This window comes from Talpa occidentalis, unplaced genomic scaffold, assembly GCF_014898055.3.
Source record: "Talpa occidentalis isolate TD23 unplaced genomic scaffold, MPIMG_talOcc4v2.1 talOcc4.10, whole genome shotgun sequence".
NCBI lineage: Eukaryota > Metazoa > Chordata > Mammalia > Eulipotyphla > Talpidae > Talpa > Talpa occidentalis.
This window is the reverse complement of record NW_023600993.1, coordinates 87,015,523-87,035,894: the sequence shown is the minus strand read 5'-3', so window position 1 is coordinate 87,035,894 and position 20,372 is coordinate 87,015,523. Positions and strand designations below refer to the sequence as shown.

General features: G+C 49.6%; 1 protein-coding gene across 1 annotated transcript; it reads left to right on the top strand.

Moving 5' to 3' along the window:
* Positions 1–631: 631 nt before the first annotated feature.
* On the top strand, positions 632–18,716 carry BPIFB4 (BPI fold containing family B member 4). Its single transcript, XM_037521158.1, has 16 exons — positions 632–737; positions 1,648–1,710; positions 2,212–2,716; positions 3,605–3,709; positions 4,477–4,620; positions 4,910–4,973; positions 5,400–5,460; positions 6,562–6,653; positions 7,400–7,603; positions 9,012–9,065; positions 9,802–9,972; positions 11,361–11,428; positions 13,090–13,132; positions 14,400–14,463; positions 15,826–15,902; positions 18,693–18,716. Exons 1-16 carry the CDS (start codon positions 632–634, stop codon positions 18,714–18,716), a joined length of 1,845 nt encoding a protein of 614 aa, XP_037377055.1.
* The last annotated feature ends 1,656 nt before the right edge of the window (positions 18,717–20,372 follow it).

The following is a 20,372-nucleotide window of genomic DNA, read 5'->3' as shown; positions in this document are numbered from 1 at the left end:
TACAACGTGTTAGTGACTAGAATGCAGAAGTCCAAAAAGGTAGTTTCTCTCTAAGAATAGCTCTGATTCAGAGTCCTTAATCTTAACCACATGGGGTAGGACTGTTTCCTCCAAAGAGGTGGGAAAGTGTATCTGATGACCGGCTGGACATGGATGGAAGGCAGGAAGATGGATGGATGGAAGGATGGATGGGTGAATGGGTGGATAGATAGGTAGATGCTGGAGAGAGCATTTTCCCAGTTTTTGGGAACCAGTTTTCTATTTTGATTGGAGCCCCATGTCCCACCATGCTTTCTTCCTGCCCCCACCTCCCCCAACAAATTTCCATTTGGAAATTTTGTCTTGGGAAATAATCAAACATGCATGCACAAGTTAATCTAGACTAATGTACAATAGACAGATTAGTTAATGGGTCTGCTGTGTGTCTCTAGATTCATTTAAAACTCAGAAGGTGGAATCAGGAACACGGGACCCCACCCACTGTGTGACCCCCATCCATCTCCTGTTTCTGGCTCAGGGTCCTGATAGGACTCTTAGCAGGGGGTGCTAAGCTCCACCTGCCAGCCAGGGTGGTAATGCTCGGTCTCAGCCATCTGATGCACAATCTCCTCAGCAGAGAAGCAGCACCAGCATGTGGACAGCGTGGTTTGTGGCTGCTCTGTCCATAGCAGCTGTATGTGGCGCCGAGAAAGAGACGAACACTGTCCTCAGGGTTACCAAAGACGTGCTGAGCAATGGTGAGTCTGGGTGCCCAGGGGGATGGAGGGGTGCATGGGTGGGCAGGGCAGTCCAGCCTGCTCTGAGTCCCTAGAACCTTCTTCCCTCACCATCAGATTCGACATCAGGCACATAGATAAATTCTCCTCTCTGGGCCTTAGTTTCCCCTTTTCCTTTTTAGCTACCAGTTCCTGAACACCTGCTAGGTGTTACGCCATGTTGGGGGAACTTTATGCTTGAGGCAGTAGAGAACAGTGATTATGAGCTGGTCCTACAGTCAGCCTTCCTGGGATGCAAGTGTGGACGGCATGACCCTAAGTCCATGACTTGATTTCTCTGAGCCTGTTTCTCTCTGCAAAATGGTGTAGGTACAGTTCCATCTCAGAGGATGGATATGAAAGAAAATTAAACAAGATGAGCTTTTGCAAACTTAACACAGTCCCTGTATCGAAGACCCTCAAGAGTGGAAGCTATAATTACCTGTGCCTCCAATTCTTGGGATCTCACTTTGTCATCTGACAAATGAGGACACCTCACTGTCCCCATTCCCACCCAAGGCTATTTCCTCTTGGAATGTCACAGCCCTCAATTTCTTTGTCTGTTAAATGGGGCGATAATTCTGACCCTTACGATTTCCCAGGAATCAGTTGGGATAATTCTTGAGGAAGCAGGTTTATTAAAACGGTAAAGTTGGAGAACTTGGGCGGGCGAGGTGTGGCTGAATGGTGCCCAAATCTAGTTAGAGTGTGAGCAGGTCAAAGTCAGCAGCTCATGAGCTCACCAAGGCATCAAGGCTGGGTTGTCTGAAATTCTCTCATTCTCTGATTGGAAAGGTGGGGCCCAGAGCAGAGCCACACTCCAAGGTGCTGACGGGGGCGGGAGGTGGAGGGAAGCGAGAGACCTCTGACTCGTACCTTTTTTTCTCTTCAGCCATTTCGGGCACCCTGCAGCAGAGCGATGCTCTCCGCACGGCCCTGAGAGAGGTGCCCATGGGTAAAGCTGGTGGTGATGGTGGTGGGCCTCTCCTTGGGGGTCTGCTTGGTGGAAGTGGAGGTGGAGGGGGAGGGGGAGGTGGTCTCCTGGGGGGCCTGCTTGGTGGTGGAGGTGGAGGGGGTGATGACCTGTTGGGCGGAGTTGGCGGTGGACTGTTGGGTGGAAGTAGTGGTGGTGGGGGCCTCCTGGGTGGCAGTGGTGGGGGGCTCCTAGGTGGTAGTGGTGGGGGGCTGCTTGGTGGTGGTAGCAGTGGTGGGGGGCTGTTGGGTGGTGGTAGCAGCGGTGGGGGGCTGTTGGGTGGTGGTAGCAGCGGTGGGGGGCTGTTGGGTGGTGGTAGCAGTGGTGGGGGACTGTTGGGTGGCAGTGGTGGGGGACTGTTGGGTGGCAGTGGTGGTGGGTTGCTGGGTGGTAGTGGTGGTGGTCTCTTGGGTGGCAGTGGTGGTCTTCTGGGTGGTGGCCGACACCGTTATGATGACTACAGAAGCGCTGAATTCCCCCGAGGTGTTGGTGGCGTTCGCTACAATGACTTCCACATCCGAGATCCCCCCCCAAAATATACCAATGGCAAACAGCTTGGTGGTAATTACAAATATGGTCACATCGAGACCAACGACAACACCGCTCAGCTGGGTGGCAAGTACCGATACGGTGAGATCCTTGAGTCTGATGGAAGCGTCAGGGACCTCCGAAATGGCGAGAGTTCATATGGTGGCCACAGGGGCCGTGGGCGGTATAGGTCAGCTAAAGATTCCGCAACGGTGGGCAGGCTTCACCGGAGAGAGCTACGTCCTGGAGAACTTCCACCTGGTGTGGCCACCGGGGCACTGGGCCCTGGTGGCTTGCTGGGCACTGGCGGCATGCTGGCAGCGGATGGCATCTTGTCGGGTCAAGGTGGCCTGCTCGGCGGAGGTGGTCTCCTTGGAGATGGAGGACTTCTCGGAGGAGGAGGCGTTCTGGGTGTGCTTGGCGAGGGCGGCATTCTCAGCACCGTACAAGGCATCACAGGGTAAGGAAAGGCCAGGCTCCCTCTATCGAGCCTCCTGACAACCCCACAAACAGGGATGATCTCCCCCAGAGACCTGGGCTCTGCATAGGATTTGGTCTCAGGACAGGACTTCTTGAAATTCCAAGTTATGTGGTTTGGGGTCTTATCATTAAACAGTCCTGAATTTGAGTCCCAGCTCAACCTTTTATATTTGTGTGTGACTTTGGATCATTTGTTCACCTCCCTGAGCCTCGGTTTCCCTTATCTGTGCAGTGGTGATAGGAAGACAGTTTTAAGTGGAAAAGAGCCCAAAGATTTAAAATTATACATATAAGTTACAATGCCAACTATGTGCAGCTCTTCATAGTCACTGTTTAATGGAACAGCTATTTAAAGTTCCTACTAAGCGCGAGACACTGTACTGGCATTAGGGACATGACCCCCATAGTTAGCCAAGAAGAAACTCATTTCTTGTCCTTACATAGCTTGCAGGCTGGTGGGATAAAGAAGCCTGAATGTAAAAATCATACAATTACAACTGTGGTGAGAAGCCCATGGAGAAATGAGGGTGTGTTTAGTGGGGGAGATCCGGGGGCACTTCCTGGAGGAAGAAGACCTTGAGCTGAAATCTGAAGAATGTGTAGGAGGGAACGAGGCAGGAGACAGGGACTAGAAGGAAAGGCATCTTTACAGGAGAAAAACTCAAAGGAAATACACAGAAATGTAAATAGCAGGTCACTGGACCAAGGCTCTCTTTGCCTCTAACTTCTCTGTATTTTCCAAGTTCACAAACCTTCAGAGTCAGGAGGACTGAGTGGGGTGCAGAGAAGGGGTACGAGGGAGAACACTCCCAGGTAGACGGGGGTAGACTGTAGGGTTGGACCCCTCTTACCACACTGTCCCGTACAGGCTGCGCATCATGGAGTTGACGCTTCCCCGGGTGTCCGTGCGGCTGCTGCCCGGTGTAGGTGTCTACCTGAGCCTGTACACCCGTGTGGCCATCAACGGGAAGAGGTGCGTGCCCTGGGTCCTGGGTGGTCCCCACCACCCCACTCCTGGTCAGGAGGCCTAGGGCAGGTTGTCACCCCTCTCTAAATCTGTAATGAGGGGACAGGAGAACTTAATGTGATACTGGCACATGCATGGCTTGTCCTTGGGGCTCGGGTCATCTTGTAGTCCCTGCCTGCAGAGAAGGCAACCGAGTGTGGTGGAGACTGCAGTCAGGTGACAGTCTGGATTTGAGGATTTGAGTCCTGACTTTCTTTTTTAAGTTGTGTGACCTTGGGCCAGTCCCCTAATGTCACTGAGCCTTGACAGCTTCACTACAATGGCCATAAAAGGACACCTCGTTTCCCAGGTGACTGTGGCCAAGTGTGGGAAGGCCACCAAATGCCTCCCAGGATAGTGCCTGCCACATAGTAGGGCTCTTTAGAAGACCTCAGAGGGTGGGCTTCTACATCATTTATCCTTAATGGATGAGGACAAAACTGAGTGATCGCGTAAGCGTCACCTTGGAAACCAGAATTTACACATAGAGTCCATTTATTGACCCTCTTCCCAGCCTGAAGCTCTAATGGACTGGGGGTGGCGGGGGGAGGAGAGATGATTGGGGAGACGAGGGGAGTCTTCTGGTCTGGGATGCCTAGACATGAGCCAGGGCATGACAGATGGCAGGACAGCCAGAGCTTGGGCTATGGAAGAGCCAGGCAGGCCCCCAGTGAAGCTGAGCTGCTGGGTTGGGGTCTGACTCACCGTGGCCCCGTCCTATTGATCTCCCCCAGTCTTATTGGCTTCCTGGACATCGCAGTGGAGGTGAACATCACAGCCAAGGTCCGGCTGACCATGGACCGCACGGGCTACCCCAGGCTGGTTATTGAGCGATGTGACACCCTCCTGGGGGGCATCAAGGTCAAGCTGCTTCGAGGGTGAGTAGCAGCAGGGTGTGAGGCCCTTCGGGGCCATGGTGCAGTGGTCTGTCTCCTGCAAGTCACATGGGTAAGAACAGAGGCTCTGGAAGCAGCTTGGCATTAAGCCCCAGCTCCATTATTTCTTACTGTGTGACTTTAGGGAATTTGTGTCTCCCTCTCTGAGCTCTAGTTTCTTCAGTGGTGAAGATGGGGTAATCCTTTTCCCTTTGGAATTGTGATAATAAACATAGAGCATAACCCAGCGCATTGAAAGAGCTTATGAACATATGAGTGTATTTCTCTTTAGGCTTCTCCCTAACCTCGTGGACAACTTAGTGAACAGAGTGCTGGCCAACGTTCTCCCTGACTTGGTAAGAAACCCTCCCAGGATGGGGAGCAAAGAGCACAGGCTTTCCTCAGACTGAGGGACTACATGGCCCCCCTACACCCCTGTGGACATGCAGGGCACCCAGCAGGCCATGGGCATATTTTTGGGGCTCCAGGAAGGACCCTGAGGAATGTGGAGGGACAGATTTGTGAAGAAATAAGGAGATGGAGCTTGAGAATAATCACACAGACTGTGTGTGAACCCCAGTTCTGGATCTGAACCCCAAAACTGGATCTGAACCCCAGTTTTGGCATAACACCTCTCTGAGTCTTTGTCTTCCCTTCTGCAAAATGGCATTACGAGAACGCCTCCCCACGGGCCAAGCAAGAGCAGCAGGTGGTGGCTTAGCTGCCTCCCTGCCAGAGCTCTGGTGTGGCCTCCAGAACTTCACACCATCTCTCTCCCACAGCTCTGCCCCATCGTGGACGTGGTGCTGGGACTTGTCAACGACCAGCTGGGTCTTGTGGACTGTAAGTCTGTCCTGCTTTGCTTCCCTTGGCCAACATTATGAGTGCCTGCTCTGGCCTGAAGACGTGCCCCGGGGACTTGGCAATGTCTGGGAGCAAAGCCAGTATGCTGGGGGCAGCAGTCTGCCCTCGGCCACTGAAGCGCTGTGTGGCAGATATCACAGGAGGGGCCACCTGACTTTTCCTCTGGTCCCCAAACATCCTTCCAAGTCCCAGAGGGAGGAGTTTCCCCTGGAGCCAGGAGGCTACCACTCTGGACAGGGAGTCAGGAGATGGGATTTGAACCCTGGCTCTGCCCTCTCAGCCATGGGGACTTGGAGAGACTCTTCTGAGATTCCTCATCTCTAAAGTAAGAGGTTCAGCTTCCAGCCACAGAGGGAATGGAGAGTGAGTAGCAGACACCCCAAAGAAAGCCAGGTCCTTGGAACTGGGCTCCAGCATCCTCCTCAACCTGGGGGTAATGCCCCAAAGGCCAGCCTGCCCCATGTGCTTGTGCAGTGCATGTACTGCATGGCCCCCCAGGAGCCCTTTTCACACTGACTGTCATGTCCCAGAGGCACCGGAGTTGTGCAGTGCACAACACCTGTGGTCGTACAGGGCAGCCCTCTCTAATAGTTCTCCCATTTCTCTGGGGCTGCAGACAGTTTAAGGGTAGCTTCCCAGGCAGGTAAACTTCTGTCCCTTTGTGACCAGGAACAAGGGAGGAAGAGCCCAGCAGGGGGCTTGTCATCACAGCCATCAGGGAGATACCAGATCAAACTCAGCAACACACTGTGGAACCCTAAAGCTTCTTCCCAGGAGCACAAGACTTTACAGTTTAACAAAACATATCAATATCCAGGAACTCACTGCTACCCTTCCCCCAACATAGTCCAAGGAGTTATATTTAGCCCATTTTACAGAGGAGGAGACTGATGTTCAGAAAGATGCAGTGTCTTGCCTGAACCCCGCATGAAGTGGCCTAGCTGGGATTTGAACCTAGAACTCTTGTTTGTTCCATGACGTCTGGAACGAGCCTGCTGCACCACCATCCGCAGAGCACAAGGAGGGAAGGCATCTGGTGGGTGAAGGGGACCATCCAGTGACTCCCATTTTTGTCTGCAGCTCTGATTCCTCTGGGGATATTAGGAAGTGTCCAGTATACCTTCTCCAGCCTTCCACTTGTGACCGGGGAATTCCTGGAGATAGACCTCAACGTGAGTGCATGGACTTTTGGGCAAGGGGAGGTGCAGTTGTGAGCCAGACAAGGCCTTTGCTTTGAGGGAGCCTGCAATCTATTGGCGGGGCCAGGTCACCCAAGAATCAGTCAAACAAATGAACAATTATAGATGATGATTTTGTACAAGAGGGTCCCCAAGTATCATAGCTTAAAGCAAGGGATATAATATACCCAAGGAAGTTGTGGAGGGCTTCCTGGAGGAGGCAACCTGAGGTAAAGAGAAGAATGTGAGGGGGGAACAGCATGTGGGAAGCACCATGGTGGGGCTGCTGAGGTGGTGGCAGGGACTGATGAAGCCCTGGTGACTGCTCTGCAGAAGAGGGAATGAAGGCCAGCATGACTCAGGATGGTTGCCTGGGCCAGACTCCAGTGCCTTGGAGGCCAAGGAGAGGAGTCTGGTCTTTAGAGATTAGATATGTGTATTATGCAGGTACATAAATGTGATAATTTGTCATGGCAAGGCTGATGGGGAATCTATGTCATACAGATATTTAAAATGTATGGTGATATATGTTGGCTATAATTATAAGTGGTCATAAAGCAGGAACTGTAAGAGAGTACATTTCTTCACAGACTGAACACAAGCTGGGAGTCATACATGAAAGAGCCACTGGACCCAGTAGATTGAATCAAGGAAGGCTGCCTGGAGGCAGATTCAGGCCTTACCCTTCACTTTTTGCACTGCACCCCTCCCTCTGACCGCTTTTCTCTTTGCTTCCCTAGTCTCTGGTTGGGGAGGCTGGAGGAGATCTCATCGATTATCCACTGGGGCGGCCAGCTGTGAACCCCAGGCAAAAGATGCCACAATTGCCCCCCATGGGTGACAACACAAACTCCCAGCTGGCCATTTCTGCCAACTTCCTGGGCTCAGTGCTGACTCTCCTGCAGAAGCAAGGGGCACTGGATATTGACATCACCGATGGCACAGTGAGTCATGGCCCCTGGGGGAGGGGGCAGCCTGGGCAGCAAACAGCTTCCCATTGATCCATTCTAGTCCCCATGGCCTGCAGGCAATGGCTGTAGGGGAGCGCTGTAGACGGCTCACATCCTGACTCATCTCAATAGATGGATGTGGATTAACTATGTCAGTGTTTACCCAACATGGTGCCTGAAAGGATTTTAGGTGATTCATGAGCATGGCAATAAACTAAATCAAATTATATGGTAAGAAGATTGCTTCTTATTCAATTCTATCGACTTTTATTAGGATCCTTTTTAAAAAGCATAATATATATTCATATATATGTTTCTCAATTGAAATGTTTTAGAATCCTTTAACTTGGAAAACATTGATATTAAGTAACTAAATCACACATGAAGAAGAGACCCTCCGTAGTTATGCTCCAGAGGCATATTCTCTGCCAACTTTTTCTTTTGAAAAATTGCTAAGCTGCAGAAAAGTTGCAATATAATACTAGCAAGACCCAGAGATCCTTCACTTAGATCCACCAGTGAATGTTTTGTCACATTTGCTTCATTTTTATCCATCTGTCCACACATCTGTCTGTCCACCCACCTACCCATGCCTCCATCCATGGGTATTTCTATCTATTTTATCTATTTTTATCTATCTATCTATCTATCTATCTATCTATCTATCTATCTATCTATCATCTCTTGCTGAACAACTTGATTTTTCAGACAAACCCTTAATTTCAATGTGTATTTCATAAGAACGAGTTATTTTCCAAAATTATGTCCATCTTGATTCCAACAAGAGGAACATCTCCATTTTGTCCCAGTATATTGTTAACCCTCTCTTGCACTTTTAAGTTCTTTTTAACTCAGAGCAAATAGAACTCACCCCCAAAACCTTCCACAAATAATTGAATCCACTCAGAAAGGGCTGGCATTGTTTTGCTCTCTTTGTTTCTAGTTTTATAGCTGCTACCTCTTCTGTGCAGGAGTCCTGGATTTCCACTTTTTAGTATTTGAGGTTTTAAAAAGTGAGTTGATTTAAAGAGAAATTCTTGATATAATGTCCAGTTAGTTCAGGACTATGGGGGAGTCATGCATTTAGTGGACATTGGGTTGTACACATGAACAGGCTGGTGCTCACCTGGTTTTAATAAAGAACCCCATTTTTAAAGAAGAAAGATCCCACTCTTGTCTCCTGCACTGTTGTGAATTTAAGTGGCTGCCCCTGTCCGTTTCACCCCCAAATGACTACTGTGGTCTGTGTGGTGGCTGCAGGGTCTCCCAAAGGGACATTAAAGGGGACGACTTGCCCCCTCAGGTTAACGGAGAGGCTGCAGGAATTTAAGCACCATGTCAGCAACTCCTGTCAGTCCCTGTGGCCTCAGGAGCTCACATGCGCCCTCTTCTTGTCCTGCAGTTTGAAGAGCTGCCTCCACTCACCACTTCCACGCTGGGAGCCCTGATCCCCAAGGTATGTAAGGAGGGTGTGTCTCCCTGTCTTCAGCGTCACCCTCCTTCTGGGAGCCCTGTGGAAAGGGAAGATGCTGAATATTAGGGTGGAGCCCAAAAACACCCTCCCCGCTTGTAACGACAAAGGCTTAGAGGCCAGACCCCTATTTGAGGAGGGCACGCAAGGGTGAGGTGGGGAGCTCCTGAGCAGTGATTAGCAGTGGTCTGGCCTGCACAGGTGAATCCTGTCTTGGCCTTCCCTGCTCTATGACTTTGAGCAAGAGTCTTCGATCTTTGGAGCAGACAGACAGGAATTTGAATTCCAGCTTAGCATTGCACCAATCATACTATATCAGGCAAACGACTGCCTCTCTCTGAGCCTCAGTTTCCTCATCTGTAACAGGGTGATGATTCATGGAGTCATAAATGTCCAGCTGGGGCCCTGGACTCCCAAGTGGCCCCACCTGCCACTCACACCAAGGGTGGAGCGTTTCCTCGCATCAGGCATTGAACTCAAAGTTTTGCTGGTGTTATCATCCTTAATTCTCACAACAGCCCTGTGAGAGGCTTGCAGAGGGCGACCCTTGCCCAAATCCAGCAGTGGGTGTGGGTGTGGTTTATAGGACACGCACGACGAGGCTGGATGGGAAGGAATCCAGGGTGGGGCCCTGTGCTGTGTTTAGAGGCTGGCTGATGACCCCATGTACATCCCCCACTATCGAGGGCTCCTCCCACCCCAACCTGGTGTCCACCCACAGGTGTTCCAGCAGTACCCCGATAACCGCCCACTCACCATCAGGATCCAGGTGCCCAATCCGCCCTCAGTGACGCTGCAGAAAGACGAGGCGGTGGTGAAGGTGTTCGCCACCGCCGAGGTCACAGTCTCCCAGCCCAATGATGTCGAGACCACCATCTGCCTCATCGAGGTGGTGAGTGTCTAGAGGTATGGGCAGCCACCTGGAGGTTTCAGATCCCTGCAAGTCCCCATGATCCCCAGCGTAGTGACCCTGAGCTTGGCTTTGCAGCAGGATGATCTGCTTCTAATTGAGGGCGTGTGACTTTGGGTGAGTCACTACGCCTCTCTGGGCTTGAATTTTTCCTTGATCACTTGGGGATGGAGGTGCTCAGAGCAGTACCCAACATACATAAGCAAAAGCATTGGCTAGTATCGTTCTCATGGATTGTACACCAGAATAATGGTGGAGTAGACCCAGGCCTTGCATTCAGTGGTGGTTTTAAGGCATCCACTATGTGTTATGCTTTCTACTGGATACTGAAGAAAGGGGAACATATGGTACCAGGTGGTACCAGATCTCTTGTCTGGCACTTAAAGGATATACTTACAAATAAAACAATTTCCATAATTGTTTCTTAGAGGGGAATCCTATTAAAATCATGTTGCCCTGCTCAAAAGGCTTTCTCTCCATCCTGAAGCAAAAGTTAATCACCTAACAATGGCCCACAAAGTTCTTCCAGATCATTCCTGGGCCACCTTTCAGCTCCTTACTGTTCCTTCAACATGTTAGACCTGGTCCCACCCAGGACATTTGCACATGCTCTTCCCATTGATTGCCTGGATCGCTCTTACACCCAGTTTCTCATCTGGCTAAATTTTACAGTATCCTCCAGGCCTCAGTTCAAATACCATTTCCTTTTTAATGGACAGAACAATTTCCCATGCTTCTTTAGGTCCCTGCCATGTACTTCCAGAGCCCCCAGATCTTTTCCATCATCCCAGTTATTAATCATCACATCATCAAATTTGTTGGGAGTTTTTTTTTTTCTTCACAAGACCTACATATTTTATTTTGGGAGTGTGGAGTAGAGAAACAAAGAGGGATTTTTCTACAAGAAGGTTTCTACTTGGAGTGGGGGATGAGGAGTCTGAAATTTTTGTGCCCTCCCTGGGAGGCAGGGAAGTTTGACTGGCTGTCGTGCTGCCCAACCTCACCTGCAAGGCTCGTCTGGAGCAGGTTTCATAGACCGCAGGCCACCTCACCTCCTCTGAGACAGCTCAGAGAAACTTGGGGAACACCCCTCGCCAGTTGTGGCTTACTGAGAGACATTTACTCAACCTTTGCTGTGACTTACTTGTGAATAACAATTAATGTAGGTGATATATTATTCCTAATGCCTTCCCTCCAGAGGGGGGAAATCCATTACACTTAGATGGGCGTCATTGGGACTGTCAGCGAATGAGAGGCTTGAGCAGCTGGACCCGTGGTAATGAAGCACTTCGCCAGTGCCTGCCACACACGAGCTTCAGCAAGCCATGGCCACAGATGACAGCGCCGTTTCTTCCTCCCCTTTCCTCCAGGATGCAGAACTCTTGGCCATGTTTTCTGTGGAAGGAGATAAACTCATGATTGATGCCAAACTGGACAAGTAAGGGGGTTTGCACTTTGGGCAGAAAGGCCTCTTTGGTGCTGCTGTCTGGTGCCAACTCAGGGGGCACTCCAAGGGGGATTTAGGAGGCTTCCTGGCACAGTTGTCAGCGCCCAATACATCCAAAAGGCAGAAAAGGTGAAATGGGCTGACTTCCAAGAACACTGGCGCAAGCTGGGTGGGTGAAGCTGTGAGCTGGTTAGAAAGAACCGACCACTGGCAACAATGACATCAGTAATAACAACACTGCTGCCAATGGCCACGCGCGGGTTCTGAGCTGGCAGTTCGTATATATTACCTTGTTTAACCTCGTTCATTATGGTCCGGCAGAGTCAGGTTATTATCCTCCCATTTTAAAGAGGAGAAAATGAAGGCTCAGAGAGGTGGACGTACTTACTTAGGGCCACACAGCAATGCAGAGACAGTATGTGAGCCAATCCAGATCTGTCTGACCTAGAGCCACGTGGAATGGTCACCGGTATAAGCTTTGGAGCCAAGAAGTCTGGTTTCAGATCCCAGTGGGAGCACTCACTGGCTGTGTGATGTAGATCAAGTGACTTTGCCTCTCTGAAACTCAATTTTCTCATCTGGAAATGAGAATCATAATTTCTACTTCATAGGGTCTATAATAATAACAGTAATAACTATTAAACTAAACCCTAAATGCATCTTAATTCATTTCTTTTGACATTAGCCTATGGAAGTAAGTACATCTATTATCCCTCCTTCAAGATTAAATGAGATAGTATGTAAAATTGTCAGTATGTGCCAAGTCCACGAAAAGTTTTTCTTCTTACAACAAATATGGATGGACTGACTGGAGGGGAAAACGGGGTTGGGGTGGAATTCGGAAAGAAAAAACATCTGAAGCCGAGTCTTCCCCGCTGAGAAGGCTCATTGGTTTCTCTCCTACTTGGCCCTGACGGCCTGTGGTTCTTCTGCCCATGCACGAGCCTTAGCTGAACCTCTCTGAGGTAGGACTGTCAGTTTGCAGGTGAGATTCAAATGCAGGGAGACGGAGGCCCTCACAGTGCAGAGCCAGACCTTGAGCAGGGACCTTGGCCTCCCTGCTCAGGATAGCACAGTAGACCAGGTACAGGTTTGGGGTACCAGTCCTAGGCTCCCCTCCCTGAGCTCTATGGCCATAGGCCAAACGCAAAGAAAGACTAGTGGAGGGGACGCCAGGAGGCAGGCGGCCGGGAGCACGACGGCCACTCCTCTCAAGTTACCCCTGGAGCTCAGTTCCTTTCTTCCTGTTGCTACTGAAAAGATTAAGCCAGGCAGAGAGGCTCACTAACAGGAGCCTGGCACTCACCCTACATCAGATTTGATTCTAAAGGCTTTCTTTGTACTGTATCATTTAATCCTTGGAGCTGCCCACTTTGCAGAGGAGGAAACTGAGGTGCGGAGACTTTAAAGGCTTTGACCAAAAACACGCAGCTGGTAGGTGGCAGAACTACGATGTGAGCTCCCTGCATATGGCACATAAAGCCTCAGCATCACCTCTGTCCACAGTCAGCGCGCCATGTGTGCGGACAAACATTTTCTTATTAATTTCCCCCAGATCGAGACATCTTTGTGAGGATGTAGAGGGGGCTTCTGAGCCCCTTGTGATTCTTGGGCAATCACTGCTTCTAACCAGCTGTTTTCTCTCTCTGCAGGACCAACCTCAACCTCAAAACCTCAAATGTGGGCAATTTTGATGTAAGTACTGAGCCCAGGTCACAGGGTCAAATCATCGGCATGCCCATGAGGCTGGCTGGGCCTGGGGTGAATTCCAAAGCACTCGTATTCCAAAGCACCCTTACCTCACAGATGAGGAAACGGAGGCCACAGATCGAGGCAGAGCCCAGAATCACGGCGCCTACGTTGCTGATGGTGCTGTTGCGTTTATTTGACTTATTGGCCACTTGGCCCAAACCCCGGCACTTGAGAGGGGAGGAAATGGAGACACCGTGTCCTCCAGGCCTGCTTTCTCCTGAATCAGAGGGCTCAGCTTTGCCCGTTCCATTGTACAGAGGGAGACGCTGGTACTGAGAGAACAGTGGTGCCAGGCCTCTCAGCTCTGTGGAGCAGAGCCGGGTCTACAACTAATATTTCTGGATTCTATGTGATAAAGACACCAGCACTTAATATGTGATGAATGACTATAGTGTGGCAGAAATTGTGCCACAGACACTAAATTAAGCTTTTCAAAAAAACCCAACAAAAACAACCCTCAAGATTTTCTTATTTAATTCTCACAACAAAATTATGACTTGAGTACAATTATTAGCCATTTTCCAGATGAGGGAGCCAAATGCAGAGAGGTTAAGTGACTTGCCCAACGTCACACAGCCTGTGCGTGCTGGGGTGTGAGAGCAGCGCTCTGGGCAGTGTGATGTGGTCCCACACCAGGGCAGGTGTTCCACACACAGGAACAAGTACTTGGTTTGTATAACCATTCCATTTTCAGATGTGGAACCTAAGGTTTAGAGAAGTTAAGAGAAAAGGCTCAAGGCTCAATTTTATATGATCTGCCCATAAGTCTTGCTGCATCCTTGCAAGCTGGGCTTACTGGCCCATTTTATAGCTATGGAAACTGAGGTTCAGGGAGGTAAGGGAATCTGCCCAGAGGCCCATGGGTATTGAGCTGGGATGGGGACCAAGGGCACCTGTGACACAGTTGTGGCTTCAGAGTGAGCCACCCTGGACCTCCCAGGAGGAGCTGGCTTCCCACAGGGCCTGCCTCACCTTGAGCCTTGGGCCAGCCCTGGGCTCATGCTGCCTCAGCCTGCCGGTGCTCAGAGAGGTGGACCAGATGCACCTTGGAGCTGTCCTGCTCAGAGATTCTGGAGTCAAGGAGCTCTGACAGCCCCTGAATTCTCTGAGAGCAGTTCTGCTTCCCCTGGGGCCACAGGCAAGGCCTCAAGGAGCCCTTGGAAGCTGAGGAAATTGCTGTCTGGGTTAAGTTCTCCTTCATCCCCTGCAGGTTGGCATCATGGAGATGCTGGTTGGGAAGATCTTCGACCTGGCGTTTATGCCCGCGATGAATGGTGAGAGTGGGAACCTTCCCGGGTGGGGATGCATGTGGGTGCATGGCTAGGGGGCTAGGCAGCTGCTGGTTTGATGGGCACACTTGATGGACAGCCATTCCACCTCAATAGTATTTCAGAGAACTTCATTATAAGCTTATTTAAGCTTCTGTGTGCAAAGGTTGTCCCAGGGGTCCATCAAGGCTCCCTTACTTGTACTTATGCTATATTTTCCCCCAATTTGATCATTTTGTTTTTCAGGTTACTTATGTAAAATTCTGACTGTATATGAAAATTATATGTATGCAACTTTTATACAAGAAGTCAAGAACAATTTAGAAACAGAAAATCTCCCCTCTTAGCAGCTACTAATCTCAGTATCTGGGCACGTTGTAAACTTTCCTTTCTCCGTTTTTCAATATGGCCCAAGATATTCCCTGACTTACTTTTATGTGTTTGTTTTAAATTGTGGTAAAGCACATACATCATGATGCCGGGAGCTGGGCTGGGCTGGGCTGACCTGGGAGGCGAGAAATAGACTCTGCCCCTGGCTTGATCACCAAGAAATGGTGTGGACTTAGTAGTAAGTCACTTGTCTTGCTGTGATGCAATACGCCATTCTCAAAAGTGAGAGATCGGATTGGATCCATGATTCCCAACATGGGCTCCAGAGAGAAGTAGTCCCACAAAATACTCTGAGAAAAGGGTTCCATGACCAGCAAGTTTGGGAAACGCTGAAAATACTCCTTTGGGATAGAGTCACAATGTCCTCCCCTCTCTGGAAAATCCTGCTGGAAGCTGGAAGTCTGTTCAACTTCACCTAATCCATCACCGCCCCCTCCCCCACCCCGCCTTTCTTCTCCTCCTTCCCTTCTGTTCCCTCACTTCCTTCTTTCTTTCTAGAGTATTCATCTGCAGGTCTACTCAGGCTCTGACAATCTAAAAATTAGCAGTACATCCCATGGGTCCCTGTATTCTCTCATGCTTTGCTCAGCGAATGTTTGTCCTCTGTGTCCGGTCCAGGCCTGAGGGATGCAAGACTCAGTCCTTGCTTGCAACTCACAGCCTGGAGAGGCAACAGACACAGAAGCAGAGAATTAATACCCTGCGATTTCTATAACAGAGAAGTTTGGAGGAGAAGCAGGAGCCCAGAGCTGCTTGGCCCAGCGTTGAGGAAGCCTCCTGGAGGAGGCAGCACTAGTCTCAGAGCTCAGAGCTTAGGAGACAGACTAGGGCCATAGCTGTGCTGCAGGCAGGAGGAAGTACAAGGGCAGGGGTCTATGGGCAGAAGCAAAATGGCTGTTCTTCTTGCAAACTTTGTGGCTTCCTGTGAGGCTGACATCTCTTGGCCATGCTGACCATGCCTGACTGGTGTTTTCACAGCCATGCTGGGCTCTGGGGTCCCTCTCCCCAAAATCCTCAACATTGACTTCAGCAATGCAGACATCGACGTCTTGGAGGTAAGGGGATGTTCTGTTCTGCTTTCCCTTCCATGCCCAGGAATTGGGAGGAGGATGAGAAGGCTGGGGAAGGGGTGGGCAGCAGCATCGTCTCGAGGGTGGGCAAGGAGAAGCAGAAATGGAGCTGCTGAGAAGAGGTCAATGAAGATTTTCACATCCATGGTCTCATTTCATCCTCAAGACAGGTGCCATTGTCCTCATCTTACAGGTGGGAATACTGAGGTTCAGAGCAGTAAGGGGCTTGGCCAAAGTGGAAATGTGATATAGTTCACCGGAAAAACTCACACCGAGCACCTGCTCAGGGGACAATGTGCATAGGGCTGGGGATACAGCAGTGAAAAGGAGAGGTCTGTGGCCCTTGCAAACTCCTCCATTCAGCAGAGCAATGGGCCTTTGGTAAATACTCCTGGAATCATTGCTAATCATGATCACGCAGGTCCCTTGAATCACAAATGTTTTATATCACAAATATAAAAATCACATGTGCTCAGTATTTGAAATTTGAAGAATACAGAAAATATTAAACAAACAGATATTTACTATCCTAGATACATTTGCAATCCTGAAACGACTACTTAATACACTTAGCTGTTTTTCATTCCACCTTTCTGGAGTTTTATTTTTAAACATGACTTTGATCAAGGAGTCATCAATGCATTACAGTCAAAGAATGAGGAGACCAGTGGAGCCCAATGATGTGGGTTCAAATCCTGACTCTATTGGTTTCCAGCTGGGTGTTTGTGGGCAAGCCACTTAACTTCTCTGAGCCACAGTTTTCTCCTTTGTAAAAAGGGGCTAATCACAAACATCTATATGGCTGCATTTAAGAGAAAATGAGACTCTGTGAATAAGCATTCTAGAAGCATCCATCATTATCATCATCTTCACTATAATAATGAGTGCTGCAATAAACATCTTGGTGCACCAAACTGCTTCTGGTTTGAGGGCTTAGCTCCTTAGAACATACTCCCAGAAGTGGAATAAATGGGCCTTGCCCCAGATTGACAATTTCCTTTCCAAAAGGAGGCACTAATTTGCATCACTGCCAGCAGGGAGCAGAGAGTCTAGTTCCTCACTCTCATGCAGGAATTGGACCTCAGTCCTGGAGGCAATCCCCCACCAAATGGGACGTGAGCAATGACCTGTCCTAGTCCCATCTCTTGAATTCCTGTCTTATGGAGTTTATGGCGAAAAACTGCATGAGACACAGCATTTTAGTGTCAGTAGCTATCATTCACGTTTTCAAAGGGGTTAAGAAATAGAAATGGGATTGGCACAAATTCTTCTTTTTCAGTCATCATCACCATCATCTAACCTTTTGCTAAGCACATGCAGTGCTTAGTAAAGAGTTTGCACTGATATTTGAGGTAGCTCAAAATGGTGGTTCTCTACCAGGGCTGTATTGCAAATCCCCTCTCTAACCAAGAGCCTTTTTCAAATTAGTAGGGGTGAATTTTTCTTTCCTGAATAATCATACTTGAATAATTATATCAAAATACATATTTTATTATGAATTGCTTACCTTTTAGCCTTTATATTCCATTCAGAGAATTGCACTGGCTTAAAATATAAATTTTGTTTCAGAATAATAAAGGAAATAATACAAATTCTAGTAGTAAGATGTACAATGTAACGTTGAGTCTGAAAGGTGGAGAACCACTGTTTTAAAGAAAGACTTAGAGGTTCCTGTAGGCCCTCTGCAAATGATGTTATTTTTCCTTTTATTATTATGAGTGTCCAGTTATTTAATTTAACTTTTATAAGACTTACAGAAAAGTTGCAGAAACAGTACAGTGAGCTCCAGAATACTCTTTACTTAGCATCTTACATAACAGAACACAATGAGCAAAACCAGAAAATTAACATTGATATAAAGCTACTGTTTCCCTGCTAACATGCTTTGATTCAGGATCCAGGACCCCACTTAGCATGTGGTTTTCACCCCTTCTGAAAGTCCTCCCACCTGTGACAGTCCCCACCTTTCCTTGTGTTTGGCACATTCTGTAGGCTGTCCCCCAGTTTGGATTTCACCAATGTTGTCTCATGATTAGAATGAGATTATGTATTTTTTAGCAAGAACCCCACCACTGACCTGTGCCCTCCAGAGTGCCCCCCATCAGAGGCACGTGCCATCAAGCCTTTATTCCGGGCATACTGACTTTGACAGGCTGAATTTGTGTGGTTAAGGGGTACCTGCCAGATCTCTCCATTGTTATTTTTCCCTTAGTAAGTAATAGATATCATGTGGGGAGATACTTTGAGAGGATGCCTAGGTCCTGTTTACCCCCCACTAATTTTGGCATCATATTGATGGTTCTCCCCTGCAGCAGTTATCAATGTGATGTTTTCCTCCTGGTGGTTTTCTATTTCGATAATTCCTTGAACATTCATTAGTTGCAGGTCTGTAAGGAAGAACCGTCTCTTCTTTGTTTATTCAATTGTAAACACAATCACAGAGTCATGGGTATTTATTTTCTTCTGTGGACTATAATCTATCATATACTTTGTTGTAGCTTTTTTTAAATTATGAAAACTGGATTTGGAAGAGTGGAGAGAAGCTCCTACTTGTCTTATTTGGGAAGAAGGAGATGAGGGGAAGGGAGGGAAGTGTTTTGACCAAGATTCCTGGTACAGGCATGATCCTCAGGCCCCCGGGGCCATCATCACCGCTCTTCAGAGTTGCTGCTTCCCAGATGCCTGACTTGCCCTAGTAGGAGGCAAGTGACTCTGCTGAGGCTGCAGCCACAATCCCTCCACCCACTAACTAGCTGCTCTGTTCTGCCCTTGAAGGACCTTCTGGTGCTGAGTGCTTGAGTGATGAAGGCAGAGATGCCACTGAAGTCCTGGAAGAATCCAGACCAGCCCCAGAGAGGCTCAGGGCAGAGTCCCCAGTCCCGAGTCCCCTCAGCCTCCCACAGCAGGAGCCTCCCCAGCCCCCAGCCCCTTTCCCTCCTGCCCTCACCCTGAGGCAGGATCCAGCCATAGTCCCTGTTGGTAAACTATCCCGTCCATGGCCAGCCCCGTGGTCAGCCCCCCAGCAAGGGGAGGGGGCCACCTGGAGGATGGAGCCTCTTGGACCCCATGTGGCCTCCACTGTGTACTTCACACTTTCAATAAAAGATTCCACTTTCCCTGCAGTTGGGGTGAGTCTCCGCGAAGGACCCTCGCTCTGGGTCTGGGTGTTTCTTCCCTCTGGGGCTGCACTCGGGGTACCTGGCAGTTGTAGCTGCTCCAGGAGGGAAGACAGTTCAGTTCATGACCGAAAAATGTGAGCCACTTCAGAGGACTCCAGAGTGCACGGGAGGGAGTTTGAATTCTCCCTGAATGCAGCACTCGCCTTGGCCCCTTGGCCGACACCTCTCGTCCCGGTTCCCCCATCCCTCCTCACACACCACACTCTGTGGGAGGCAGGTGTTGGCTTTCGGTCAGAACACCTACACGTGGCCTGTTCCCTATGCTGGGTCCCAAGCATGTGCATCCCAGGTGGAAAATGAAAGCTGCTGGCATTTGGGGGGAAGAGGAGAGCAGGTACGGCTGCTTGCACTTGGCCTCAGCTAGCAGGATGGGGGAAGAGGCTCTGACCCCTTCGGTCAGTTTCCTCAGAGCAATCTGGGGCCAGTGGTCACAGCCCATCCTCCCTCTCTTCATGCATTTAGATGCTGAGGTGGGGGTTCCCAGTCCTCATGAGAAAACTTATAATCAGACAAGCGTGATTCCTACAAAGATAAAGATGTTCCTTAGGGCGTGTGTGCACATCCCGCATTCTTGTTCCCTGTCTCTGACCCACAGAGGGGCGTTTGACCCACAGGTGGAACATGAACTTGAGCTAGACCTCCTGGTCTAACCCTGCCATCCACTGCTGTGTGATCCCAGGCAGGGGTCTTAACCTATCTGGGGTATTGTGAAGGCTAAGTGAGTGGATAAGGAGAAAGTGTCATAGACATTTTGCTAGTTTATTACCCCGGAAAGGAGGGCTTGGGTGACTGCAGCAGGGACTTCAGGACGACAGAAGACCTGTAAGTGCCATCTGCTTCCCAGGCCACTTCGTCCAGATGGAGTTCTCGGGCCCTGACCCCGTAGCTTCAGATGGGGAACTGGAATTCGAATTTAATAAACTTTACAGGTGGCTTCAGGAAGAGATTTTGAGACGGTTCTCCCCGTTGTGCAGTCAGGTAAACTGAGGCTGGGAGAGAGCAAAGGGAACAAAGCAAGGAGGTGACAGAGTTGATTTTAGAATCCTGCTCAACGCTGAACCCTGTTGGGTGTGACTTACTTGTAGGATGTGTTTCAAGGCCTCCTCCAAACCCCATGAATCTGTCCTCTCCCCTGTGTGGAGGTATGAGCCAACTGTGACAGAGTCAGCTCATGTCAACTCCCAGCCCCGGTCACTCTCTCTGCAAGAGGTGACTCAGGGAAAGGCCAGCGCAGACGCTGGCATGGCTGGGGCTTGCTAACCAGCAGCCAGGTGTG

Bases quoted from the DNA above. Each gene is read 5' to 3' on its own strand.
- BPIFB4 (XM_037521158.1), top strand. From the start codon at position 632: ATGTGGACAGCGTGGTTTGTGGCTGCTCTGTCCATAGCAGCTGTATGT. The intron at 4,974-5,399 runs GTAAGAAACCCT...TCTCTCCCACAG, and splicing joins CCAACGTTCTCCCTGACTTG to CTCTGCCCCATCGTGGACGT. The intron at 6,654-7,399 runs GTGAGTGCATGG...TTGCTTCCCTAG, and splicing joins TCCTGGAGATAGACCTCAAC to TCTCTGGTTGGGGAGGCTGG.